This window comes from Nerophis lumbriciformis, linkage group LG30 (assembly GCF_033978685.3).
Source record: "Nerophis lumbriciformis linkage group LG30, RoL_Nlum_v2.1, whole genome shotgun sequence".
NCBI lineage: Eukaryota > Metazoa > Chordata > Actinopteri > Syngnathiformes > Syngnathidae > Nerophis > Nerophis lumbriciformis.
In genome coordinates, this window is record NC_084577.2 from 690133 (window position 1) to 703676 (window position 13544).

The 13544-nt window shown below is 42.3% G+C and overlaps 1 protein-coding gene across 1 annotated transcript in view; it reads right to left on the reverse strand.

The window, feature by feature from the left end:
- Window positions 1-13544, reverse strand: part of LOC133572542 (kelch repeat and BTB domain-containing protein 8) — a 15748-nt gene continuing 2204 nt past the window's right edge. Inside the window, exons 2-5 of the mRNA XM_061925350.2 lie at window positions 12933-13083; window positions 7902-7980; window positions 3045-3272; window positions 1-2975 (exon numbers count right to left, since the gene is read on the reverse strand). Of these exons, the coding sequence (XP_061781334.1) occupies window positions 1481-2975; window positions 3045-3272; window positions 7902-7980; window positions 12933-13083 (1953 nt within the window). The 3' untranslated portion in view covers window positions 1-1480. The remainder of the gene's footprint in view (window positions 2976-3044; window positions 3273-7901; window positions 7981-12932; window positions 13084-13544) is intronic.

A 13544-nucleotide genomic window follows, 5' to 3' on the forward strand; every position in this document is an offset into this window, starting at 1 on the left:
CTCCGCTGTCGTATTTTACGCTTCATAATGCACCACACATTTTCGATGGGAGACAGGTCTGGACTGCAGGCGGGCCAGGAAAGTACCCGCACTCTTTTTTTACTAAGTCACGCTGTTGCAACACGTGCTGAATGTGGCTTGGCATTGTCTTGCTGAAATAAGCAAGGGTGTCTATGAAAAAGACAGTGCTTAGATGGCAGCACATGTTGCTCCAAAACCTGCATGTACCTTTCAGCATTAATGGTACCTTCACAGATGTGTAAGTTACCCATGTCTTGGGCACTAATGCACCCCCATACCATCACAGATGCTGGCTTTTGAACTTTGCGTCGATAACAGTCTGGATGGTTCGCTTCCCCTTTGGTCCGGATGACACGATGTCGAATATTTCCAAAAGCAATTTGAAATGTGGACTCGTCAGACCACAGAACACTTTTCCACTTTGCATGAGTCCATTTTAGATGATCTCAGGCCCAGAGAAGCCAGCGGCGTTTCTGGGTGTTGTTGATAAATGGCTTTCGCTTTGCATAGTAGAGCTTTAACTTGCACTTACAGATGTAGCGACGAACTGTATTTAGTGACAGTGGTTTCTGAAGTGTTCCTGAGCCCATGTGGTGATATCCTTTAGAGATTGATGTCGGTTTTTGATACAGTGCCGTCTGAGGGATGGAAGGTCACGGTCATTCAATGTTGGTTTCCGGCCATGCCGCTTACGTGGAGTGATTTCTCCAGATTCTCTGAACCTTTTGATGATATTATGGACCGTAGATGTTGAAATCCCTAAATTTCTTGCAATTGCACTTTGAGAAACGTTGTTCTCAAACTGTTTGACTATTTGCTCACGCAGTTGTGGACAAAGGGGTGTACCTCGCCCCATCTTTTCTTGTGAAAGACTGAGCATATTTTGGGAAGCTGTTTTTATACCCAATCATGGCACCCACCTGTTCCCAATTAGCCTGCATACCTGTGGGATGTTCCAAATAAGTGTTTGATGAGTATTCCTCAACTTTATCAGTATTTATTGCCACCTTTCCCAACTTCTTTGTCACGTGTTGCTGGCATCAAATTCTAAAGTTAATGATTATTTGCACAAAAAAAATGTTTATCAGTTTGAACATCAAATATGTTGTCTTTGTAGCATATTCAACTGGATATGGGTTGAATATGATTTGCAAATCATTGTATTCCGTTTATATTTACATCTAACACAATTTCCCAACTCATATGGAAACAGGGTTTGTACTTTGCAACGGGCTATTCAAGTTTCCAAAAGGCGAATTCAAGTACATTTTCTTGCAACAGAATTATCCAGCAGGTTGAAGCTTTCTGTCACCTCTAGAAAAGCTTCTATCCAATGGCTTCATGATAAGAGGACATTCAGTTTGGGTAAAAACCTAATCGAGACCCTCTATCTGGACCCATTTGAATCATTCTCGCATGTAGCGTTGACACCCCGAGCGCATCTCGGCTGCTCAACTTCTTACTTGTCCACAACGCGGCTTTCTTTGGCTCGTCTCAGTCTGTACAAGATGTGTTTCTTCGGGAACTTAAGCGTGGTGCACCCAAAGCGACTGACCCCGCCCGTGTCTCCGGGGAGCTTCTCGCGTCTCTGCACCCAGCTGCGCCAGCCGGGTTTCCAACAGTACACGCTGTCGTAGAACCGGGAGCCGTTTTCCCCGCCCAGAACATAAATCCTCCGTCTCCACCGGGCCACACCGCCGGCCGCGATCCGCCGCGGCAGCCCTGGGAAAACCACGGGGCTGGGGGCTCTGTCGCTGCCCCCGCCTGCTCCGCCCCGCTGTTCTGCAGAGACCGCCACCCCTCCGTGGGTCACCTCCCGCTCCACGCCGAACGCCCTTCCCTCCCGGAAAAACAGCACGCGTCCGGTAGCGTCTAAAGCATCCAAATTGGTGTAGTTTCCATCCAGGAACTTGCTGGTGTCCCTCATGTAGCCCCCGATGGCACAGATTCCTCCTCGGACCGCCACACCTCCGGAAAGGCATGTAGCGCCCGAGTCCAGAGCCACACGAGTCCAGCAGTCTGTCAGGGTGTGATATATAAGAACACCCGAGTGGACCACGGCGCGGTTTTGTTCGAGCGTGGTTCCGCCTAAAAGGTAGAGTCGTCTCCTCAGGGCTGCGCAGGCAAAAGCCCGCAGAGGGACTGGTAACCGAGGACCGGGTGCCCATTTAAGAGTCGCCAGCTCCAGCATCTCGCTGGAGTCCAGAAGTGCGGAACGATTGCTTCCGCCTAAAGCAAAGAGCAACTCTCCACAGCCCAGTAGGCCCAACATACAGCGAGGTTGGCCCATTGAAGGACGCTCTATCCAGCGGTTCAACACAGCATCGTACTCATGGACAGCAGCCGACACAGAGCCGGTCCCCAGAATGCCTCCAGCGACAAACAGTCTGTTGCCTACAGCCGCGCAGCCAGGACTTACCAGTGAGTCCAAAGCCGCGAGCTTCTCCCACTTCCCTGTCCGCGGATCAAAGCAGTCCACAGTGAAGTCTCGTGCAACTAAATTCTCATCGTCTCTTGGCGTCAGGTCCATGCACACTATTTTCTTCTCAAACATCCCCTCCCTTGGACGCAGAGGGCCCCCGAGACCCTCGCCGGCCGCCGCGGGGCCCAACTCCTTGCTCAGTCGCCGACTCTCGTCCTTGGACAGCAGGCCCGGACGCAGGTGGTGAAGCAGCGTCGGCATGTGGGCGTAGCGATCCAAGGGCTTGTGCTCAGCCCATCGGCGTGCGGCGTCGTACACCTGCGCCTCAGAGTCCACGCCCAAGCGGTCGGAACTCAGGAGGCTGCCTAAGGTGCCGTGATCGAGCAGGAGGAAGTCCTTATGGCGGGACACACGAGGGAAGTGCTGGGCCACGAGCCTGAGGGAGGCACGGAGAAGCAGCTGGTCGTGGTGAGACCGGGCAAGAGAGTACATACCCAGACAGTTGTCCACTGAGAGATGCTCAAACAGAAATCTGCAGCAGCAGAAGAACAGATAACATTAAAATGCAAATAAAAACAAGTGGACCCACATTGAACATCACCTGGAGCACAGGTCCTGCAGGGGCATGACCTGAAGGCGATTGGCGGCCACAAATAGATCCTCAGCAGTGTCCAGAGAAAGCCCCGCCTCTCCGGTGTACACAAACTGGATGACGGTCTCCATGATAGACGGCGTCACTTCTTCCAGTCGGATCTCGGTGAGGCGAGACTCCACGAGAGGACTGGTGAACATGGCCCGAAAGTATGGGCTCACCGCTGCTAGGAGCACCCTAAACAGGCGAGGGAGAGGAAAGTGTCATCTTGTGAAGACGTTGAGTTGGAGTTACTATCCCAGTAAGGAACGCAATCCCAGAAAGGCAGAATACACCTTGGATTGGTCGCCAGCCAATCAATCACAGGGCGATCATGACCGGATTGCGTGGGACTTGATCTCGTGCCGGCTGTGTGAAAATCAGCTATGTGAACCACTATACCAGGGGTGTCAAACTTGTTTTCAATAAGGGCCACATTGCAGTTGTGGCTCCTCTCAGAGCGGGATGCTTTACAGTGATTACACTCTAGAATTATAATGTCTAATCACCTCATTATGTTATTACACAATTCCCTATGGATTTCTTTTTTTTTCCATGTACAAATTGATGAATAACTGACTGGCTTTTGAAATCATAAGTCAGGGGAACAAGCATTTTATTCTAACAAAAAATGTTTTGAATATACTGTATGTTAATGACACAGGGGTGTCGATACTTTTTTCAATAAGGGCTGCACACAGAAAAGTCAAAAGTACTATGTGGGGCTATTTTGAGATATTTTCATGTTGCAAATAAAATTACATATATTTAAAGACAAAACTTAGTGTCAGCTTTTTGTGATAGGTGAGAAAGTGTACTATTATTAAAGTGGTTAAAAAAAAAGCCAACTGTAGAAATGACAAAAAAGAGCAAAAAGATGTAATGTAAGGTAAAAAAGCTGACATTTTAATACGAATAACTAATAATAATAAATTGTCACTTTTAACACAAAGGTGACACTAAGTTTTGTCTTTAAATACTGTATATACAATAAAACATTTTTTTTGAGAAATAAAAAAAATCAAAATGGCCCTCGCATACTTTAACTTTTCAGTGTCAGTGGAAGAAGATTGGACACCCTTTCGGTATTAGTATCAAATATTATTATTTTTTTCGCATCACATCATAAATTATTGCTTTTTTTTTTTTTTACATTAAAATTGGAGCTGTGGGCTGCAATTTGAACATCCACCCATCCATTTTGTGCTGCTTGGCCCTTTCGGGGTCGCAGGGGCGGGGGGGTGCTGGAGCCTATCTCAGCTGCATTCGGGCGGAATGCGGGGTACACCCTGGACAAGTCGCCACCTCATCGCAGGGCCAACACAGACAGATAGGTTGATTGGCAACCCAAAATTGGCCCTAGTGTGTGAATGTGAGTGTGCACTTTGAACAGTTCTGTTAATAAACTGCTTTTTGCATGCTCATCTCCCGTCCAAAGGCAAAACCCAGTAACTCAATTTTGGTCAAAACTGAGCTGATAATAATTTTGGAGTTACTAGGTGATATGCTGAACATTCTGAACGAAAATTGCAGGCTGGAATTGCGGATACCAATTAACATCAACAAAGCAGAAATCAAATCTCTGTGAATGGATGGGACTTTAATATAAAACAGATTGGTTTTCGTTTGTTTTATCAAAATCAGCTAGAAGTGAGTTACTAGGTTCTGCTTTTGGACGGGAGTCATATAGTTGTATGCATTACATGCAATTTTTCTGTCAAAATTGAAAGAACGAAAACATTTAGTAAGAAAAATTAAGTGCTTTATTGATGCACATTATTTCCAGGTTTAATTGGGGCCACATAAAACGATGTGAAGGGCCTGATGTGCTAATGACCCCTCTGTTACAAGGGGTGCTTGTATACAAAACCAACTTTTCTTACATGTTGGTACCTGTGTTTGTGTATTTGGGATCCCCGTAAGTCCCCAAAATGTAAAATCAAATCATAGAGGCATGGCGGGGATATCTTTAAAACAATCTTGCCTTCTTCCAAACTTGCTCCAAACAAACGATTTGGAATTTGAGACTTCAGTGACGTATATTGTCTTAGTTACATCAGCAGATATCTCCATATATGGGAGAAGTTTACCAAAAGACCATTGGGCGAGCCCGCCATTTTTATCCAGTTGTCGTCAAAAGTTGTAGTCAATACGTTCCTTCAATCATCTTGTTATGGGGCAGACAAGCTCTAACATGCCTATGCATCCTTTGCGTTGTCATTTCTAATAAAAATTAGCGTATAGCTCTAACTTATATCTGTCAGTAGACTCCATATGGAAGCGCTAAAAACTACAACATGGTTGACAGGAAACAGACACAGTCGAAAGGGGCTTGGCCTGGAGGAGGGCTTTGGCACGTAAATAAGACTGCCCACAAAACGGCGCATTATGTAGAGACTGTCAGAAAGCGGCCTGAAGATGGTCTGTAAAACAAAATCTATACAAAAGTTGGACCAAAGAACCACCATTACATGTTATGTAGACCACAAGGAAATGTTTTAAATGTAGACAAAAAAATCAAGTATCTGTTCAGAAACAAGTAGTCCGCTGAACTGAATTAAAAAAAACAAAAAAAACAAGGTGGTGCGTGTGATTAGTATTAAGGATGCACAATATTTTTTTTCAAACGAATACCGATAACTTCTTGCTTCTGAAGACCGATACAATGTACGGTATATTTCTTTTTTTAATTTGTATTTACAGCTAACTGTAAATACAACTAAACATTGTGTACACATGGAAGTAAGAACAACTCAAATAAAAGTTGGATTTGACAAACTGTACCTGTAGAATCTACAGGGGACGGTGTAGATTTGTCATCGAGATGTAACATTTACCAGTGAAATAATAAATTCCTCATGGGTAGTAATATCGTTGCAATGTTTTTAATATCGTAAAACTGTTGATTACCTAACTTTGAAAATCTCACTGTGATACTGCTCATTTTCTAGAGGAGCAGCTAGGGCGCTAATCGCTAGCAAGCTTAGAAGCTAAAATAAATACAAGATACGTTAACATAAAAAAAAAAAAAAAAAGAGAAACTTGGTTATTAGATTTTAGTGTGTATTTTGCAAGTACAACTGTGATCATTTCTGGTCACATATTTCATATTGTTAGATCCCTAATTTGTCTGAATCAAATGTTATCAATACAATGGTAAAGCTAATATCGCACATCCATAAATCAGAAGTAATGCTTATGCCATTATTTCCATGTGTCACTTTTTAAGTTCACCCTAACCCACCTATAGCATAGTACGGGTAACCTCACCTCATTGGAGCATTTTATTTTTAATTGGTTACTGGGGATATTTTTCAATGTTAGCAAATTTCTCGGTGTGACGTCATAATTGCAATAATTATCGTTTTGACGACTATTGTGCATACCTACTTCGCATGTCTCCTTCTGGGTTTGACTCTTGCAGTAGATTGCCTGGCCTTTACCATCTATGTGCGCTTGTTTTCTTCACGAACTGTGGTTTCTTCCCACAGTCCAAAAATATACAGGTTAATTGGACACTTTTAATTGCCAATCGGTGTGAATGGGTGATTGGCTGACAACCAGTCTAGGATGTACGCCAAATTAGCTGGGATTGGCTGCAGCTCAATTGTGACATAAAAGGCTACGTTCACACTGCAGGGTCGTATAGACAGTAAGATAGATAGATAGATAGTACTTTATTGATTCCTTCGTATGTCCAATTCAGATTTTTTTTTGTCATATTCCAATCTTTTTATGTGGCCGTTCACATTCAAAAAAGAAATGCGATTTCTAATGTGAATGCAACCTGACCTGTATGCAGACATGACGCCACACGCACTGCAGTGTTTACGCAAGTAAACATGGCTTCGGCTCGAATCGTTCTCAGTACTGTCAAGGCATTCAATCGATTGGAACTGTTTGCTTTTAAAAACCAAACAGTCCAGTTGCAATCGATTGAATGCCCTGAGAATACAATGACCTGGGTGAATGAGAACATCCATAAACAGATCTCAGTGCTGGCGAATTTGTGGCAATTTTAAGGATTTCTTTTTGCAATTAAAGTCAACATTTTCTGAACTGAATTATTGCACGTGGAAGATTAAGAAGCAAGAAGGTAAGTATTTTGGCTCTCGCAGTTTTACGGGATATTTTGCTTCGATGTCTGCTGGAGTAGTTAGTGTGTCTGTGGTCGAGCAGTCGGAGACAGTACTTGTGGAACTTCCACGTGAGTTCCTAAAACATATTATTGTCACCTGTTTTCTGCTCCGTTGTCTACTATTTATTTTGTAATCATCTATTATGGCGAATAATTATAAAGCTTGTTGCTTTTTGATGATGTTCTGGTCGGATGAATGCGACCTGAGTGTGGGAGCATTCACATTGAGGATGCATCACACATTTATCTGATTTATTTCCACGTACGAAAGAGGCCTGAGTCGGATATGGAATGTTCAGAATTGCACTGTTCACACCGACATGAAAAAAATCGGATAGAGGTTGCATACTTATACACCACATAAATTCCTCATTGTGGGATGAATGAAAGTCTGTCCTATCCGGCAGCTAGAGCGAAATGATTCATGTTTTTTATTTTAAACCATTGGAGTAGGGAGGCCATGCTATTGCTATTTCTAAACTACAATACAGTGTGCTGGATCAATATTAATTTAATTAGGTGGAAAAACTGCGGGAGACCTCTGCCCTGAATTAAAAGGCATTTGGAGGCTGAGCCAAACGTGTCATCACCTAAATAATGGAGACAAGACATATAGAAAATGAATGGAAGTCTTCAAATGGTCTTTTTAGTATGTGATTACGGTTTGGCAGTTAGTACAGCAAGCTTACCTGTGACACATGAACTTCTTTCCCTCAACAAGTAGAGTCACGTCGCACAGCTGCTGAGCATCCAGGAGCTGCTTCAAACCTGAGGAGTGATCAAGGAGAGATGAAGAAAAAACAGAGCGGGTAAGACCCCGAGGGGGCGCTAGGCTGTGACACTTTTCTAAATGAACTTCCGTATTTTGAGTGCGTTCACACTGACGTATGGGAACATGCTGTGCCCTGAATGTTGCACTAAAACATGGCAAAATGGGGGTATTGGACACCACCCTCAATAGTTGCTATTTTGGTTGAGGGACTAACCTGAAATAATGAAGAGCAACCCGTAGCGTTGGCAAATAGAAAAAAGAAGAAGCAGCGAGTAAAAGTGTCATTTTCTGTTAAGTGTGCAACGACAATGGATTTGGGACAGCACTACAATCATCCCTCGCTACACAGCGCTTCAAAATATTGTGGCTTCACTATAACGCTAATTCTGGCGCTATCGACACTGCGACAATCTCAAGTTGACCAACTTTTGGCAGAACAACCTTTTTGATGGACTTCATCTTCAATAACACTGCCTCATCAATAACACGTCTCCACATTGGTGAGACTTTGACATGAGCGAGGTCAAAAACCAACAGTAGCATCAGCCGGTGCATTTCATTTTTGACATCAATCAAATCAGCTGTATTTATAAAGCACATTTAAAATTTACCACAGGGGTACCCAAAGTGCTGTACAATTGGCAGGTTAAAAGATTACACAAGAAAAACAAGGAAACACAACACAAACACAACACAATAAAAAAAGAACAAACACAAAGGAGATGCAAAAAAATACAAAAACAAACAGGTTCACAGCAGGTGCATTATGGGACACCATAGCAGGATGGAGATCATCCATCCATCCATTTTCTACCGCTCGTCCCTTTTTTTGGGGTTGCGGGGGGTGCTGGAGCCTATTTCAGGTGCATTCGGGCGGAAGGCGGGGTACACCCTGGACAAGTAGCCACCTCATCACATGGCCAACACAGATAGACAATCACACTCACATTCACACACTAGGGCCAATTTAGTGTTGCCAATCAACCTATCCCCAGGTGCATGTCTTCGGAGGTGGGAGATCACAGAGTGTTAAAAGCCAAGGAATAAAAATGTGTTTTTAAAAGCGATTTAAAAACAGGAAGAGAGGAGGCCTGTCTAACACTCAAAGGTAAGTTGTTCCAGAGCTTGGGAGCAGCGGTGGCGAAAGCTCTGTCACCTCTAAGCATTAACAGCGATGTGGAATGACAACGCATATATATAATATAAACACATGATACCAGTATTTAGTATTTTAAAAATAATTAGTCAAGTAGATAGTTATAACCACTGATCAAGCCTGTTTACCCTGCTTCTGAAAAGTTGCCTTTTTTTTTTCTTTTAAGCTGCAGCACTTACGAGGTTCCTTACGAGGAAATCTTACTATGTATTAAATTCATAAACTGCTATGAAATTGTATAAAATTTGTGTGTTATTGTGATGTAGGAAAATCCCATATTTTTTTTACCAATTTTCCCAGGAGATTTCCGATATTTTGAAATGCAAATGTTGATGCTCTTCTGAGCCGCAGCATTAGACACACACAGTAAAGGTGTTTGTGAAATCCCCTGATGTTTTTTGCTGCTAAATTAACCACAACATTAGCGCTGCATTAAATATTATGTCGCTACTGGGCCGAAAAATCCTAAAAAACAAAAAACGTATCGGTTAGCGGCTATCTTGACTACTAATAATCGGTATTGGATTTGGCGTTGTTAGGCTGAAGCCCCCCTAAAATATTCTTAAGCCCCCTTAAATAATTTGTTTGTTTAGTTTTTTTTACTAAAAAATTGCAGAAAATTTCAATATAAGTATGCAGGAATATGGGTTTAAATAAATAATAATATAAACTGTCATTATTCACTTATATTATAAATCATTTGAAGACCCTTTGTCAGTACTTATTATCCAATCCAATCCATTCCATCAGTAACGCCCGCATTACTATACTCTTACCGTACCTTACCTTAGCACGAGTCATACCGCAGCAGCATTAAGGCTTCACAGCAATGCAGGTTAGGATGTCCAATACAGAATTTGTTTTTGTCAAATCTGATCTTTTATGTAGTTGTTCACATTACAAAATAATGTCCAGACTCAAATGTGAATGCAAACTAACCCGAATACAGTCATGGCGTCATGACGTCACACGCCTTGCAGTGTTTCCGGAGTTCTAGTCGTCTCAGTACTGGCGCATTTGTTGCAATTTTCAAGGATTCTGTGCAAACAAAGTCAACATTTTTTGAACAGCGGAAAAGATTATGAAAGAAGATGTCTCCTGCAGTTTCGTGGACATTCGCCTTAATGTCTGCTCTGAAGAGCGTGTTGGCGTTCTGTGGTAGAACATTGATTGCCGTGAGCTCCTAAAACATTATTTTGGCCTGTTTCTGCTAATTTGTCAACTATCTATTTTGTTTCCGTCTATTTGGGTGAATAATGATGACGCTTATGATAAACGTCATCATTATTCGCCATAATGCGGCCGCAGAGCGGGAGAGTTCACACTGAAATCGCATCATAACACTATCTGATTGAGTTGTAATATAAAACTCATAATAATAATGTCTGTAACAGTGGTTCTTAACCTGGGTTCGATCGAACCCTAGGGGTTCGGTGAGTCGGCCTCAGGGGTTCGGCGGAGCCTCCGCCGCGGAGGTCAAGACACAACGGACTCATCGTGTAAATAAAAACTTCTCCCTATCGACGTATTATGGATACCCCCAAACAATGTTCCCTCTAATTTTCCATATGCGTGAGCAAACTTAAAAACTCCTTGAGCATTCAGTGGAGCAAATGTGAGCGACGTCAGACGTGCACACTGTGGCCACACCAGCAGCACACCTGTCCCAAACCTGACTAAATAACATGCTAAATGTTTTATTATTATCATCAAATGACAGAAGTAATTTCCATTAGATTATTTTCTAATATAAGGGTTTTGGCCCACTTACAATAACAATAACAAAAAATATTGTTTTTCATGAGTTGTGCACTAGTATTATATGTCTGGGTGGGGTTCCTGCTTTGGAAATAATTTGTACCCCTTTCAGATATCGCATTTAGTTCCCACTAAAACATTCACATGTTGCACAATGAGATGTAAACATGGGATCATGTGTGTATTCCTGTAACTTTCTGTTTGTAAAATATATATTTATTAGTATTTATTTAATATAATAACATAATTTCATGATTAATATTAATAAATTAAGATTAAATTAAGAAAAAAACATTTTATTTTTCACTAAAGAAGGGTTCGGTGAATACGCATATGAAACTGGTGGGGTTCGGTACCTCCAACAAGGTTAAGAACCACTGGTCTATAATATTGCTGACAGAAAAATAACTTCAATACCGTATGAAAAGCAAAGCACACTATTACAGCTTTGCAGTATAGGTATGCTCCTTAAAACTTAATTGATGCAGTTTAATAGCCTTAGTGTTATTTTAGAGTAGTGTTTTGGGGGCTCTAAAGACTGATAGACACATAGTCAAAAAGGTGGCGTTCTATGTGTGTTTTTCTATATTCACCTTTGTCGTTTTCCCCATAAATGCCAGGTTATTGTGATAGTCCATATCAGCTATCCCTACTGGCCGGGTATGGCCTGTGGGCTTGAATTTGACACCTGTGGTCAAAATGCCTTAAATTGCCATTACAGTAATAACAGGAAACTAACAATATTGCTTTTCAACCATTTCGATTTCTTCAATATTTGCTGTGTAATTCTAATACAGTAACAACAAGTTGTAAGCAAAACATCTTGCGTGTGTAAACATTCTGAATCAAATAGGTTGTGCACAGACACCATATCTTTGGGTGGACATGCAGCCCCTGTTTTGCAGGCAAGAAAGTTTATTTCCACCAGAACCTCCTCTGTTTTCAGGTTTACTCTGTAGTACTGTGCAAGTTTGTCTACACTGCTTTCATCCGTGCAACGTTCCCTGCTCGCAAGTTGCCGGCTATATTTTCCATGCAACAACACTGTCCTTATGTGTTTGGGCCCTCATGCTTATTACTAAAGATGACTGAAGCCGTTTTACAATTCCACTTTCAACCATTTAGATGTGTTCAGTTTTTGTTTTGTAATTCTAATCCAGTGACAAAAAGTTGTGAGCGAAAAGACCTTGCAAGTGCAAAAAAAGTTTCACTCGCGCGATGTGCGTGCGTGCATCAAGGAACCTCCAGGGGCCTTAATAAAACATATCGGTTGATCTCTAACATACAGTTACAGCATGTATATAAAACGTTGGTGGAGGTGTTTGGATGTTTATTAGAGCGCTTTATAGGTAGAAGAGAGTTCATCTTCTTTGTGTGCAGCAGAAATTATCTTGGAAGGAAGTTTTGACAACGCTATGGTTACTTTCTGAATGTTTCAAACACATTGCTTGTCCATTGCTTTCTTTGGACTCATATTGAGCTAGAAAAACAAAAAAAAAGCTATATAACAGCTAAAAAAACACTTAAAAAGCACAAGTAGATAACAGCAAAACTGTTGTGAACACCCGAGAGTGGTCTGATCGCCTACAATACATGTGCTGCCGGGTACAAAATGGCTGTGCTGCAGGCACACAATGGGTGGATGAAACGTTCGTGCACAGAGCCATGGTTCATTTTTCAAATATTATTTTATTTAGTAAATCGAAACGTTTGTTCAATGAGGGGTACATACACCGAGGTTCCACTGTATTAGATTTAATATTAACAATCCTACTTTACGGAAATCTGTTTGCCACGATCATGTTTGGTAACAATTAACCGCGACTGCAGCTGAGATAGGCTCCAGCACCCCCCGCAACCCCAGAAGGGACAAGCGGTAGGAAATGGATGGATGGATGGATGGATATACAATGTAAAAAATTGCACCCAACTAAGAATAGAGTGTGCGCAGTACACTCTCTACATTAAAGTGTATGGAAGAATTTGTTTCGAGACACATGCCTAGGAAGAGACTACCTTGCGATCATGTCTCACCATGAGTGATATAGTCTCCCAACGGAGTGGTGCTGTCATCAGGAAAGTCTTCTTCTTCTGAGTCGCTGTCCGACAGAGGGTCTCCTCCTCTGTCCCCGTCCTGCCATGGCTGGGGGCGCCAGGTGATTTTGCCCCCGCGCACAGCATTCATCTATGGTGTAAACATAAACAAAGTTTACTAGATATCATCAGGACAGAAGGGCTATTGTAGCCCCTAGGTAGCATCTTTTATCCAATTCCTAGTTAATGATACCGTAGGACAGTGTTTTTCAACCACTGTGCCGCGGCACACTAGTGAACTGTGAGATATTGTCTGGTGTGTAGTGGGAGATTATGTAATTTCACCTAATTTTTTGCAGAACAGTAATTATAATCCGCAAATGTGCTGTTGTTGAGTGTCTGTGTTGTCTAGAGATCAGCAGAGTAACCGTGTAATACTCTTCCATATCAGTAGGTGGCAGCAGGTAGGTAATTGCTTTGTAGACGTCGGGAACATGGTTTGTCTCGATCACAATATGCAAACATCCGCGGGAGGCAGCGTGCAGGTAAAAAGGTATCTAATGCTTAAACCAGTGGTTCTTAACCTGGGTTCGATCTAACCCTAGGGGTTCG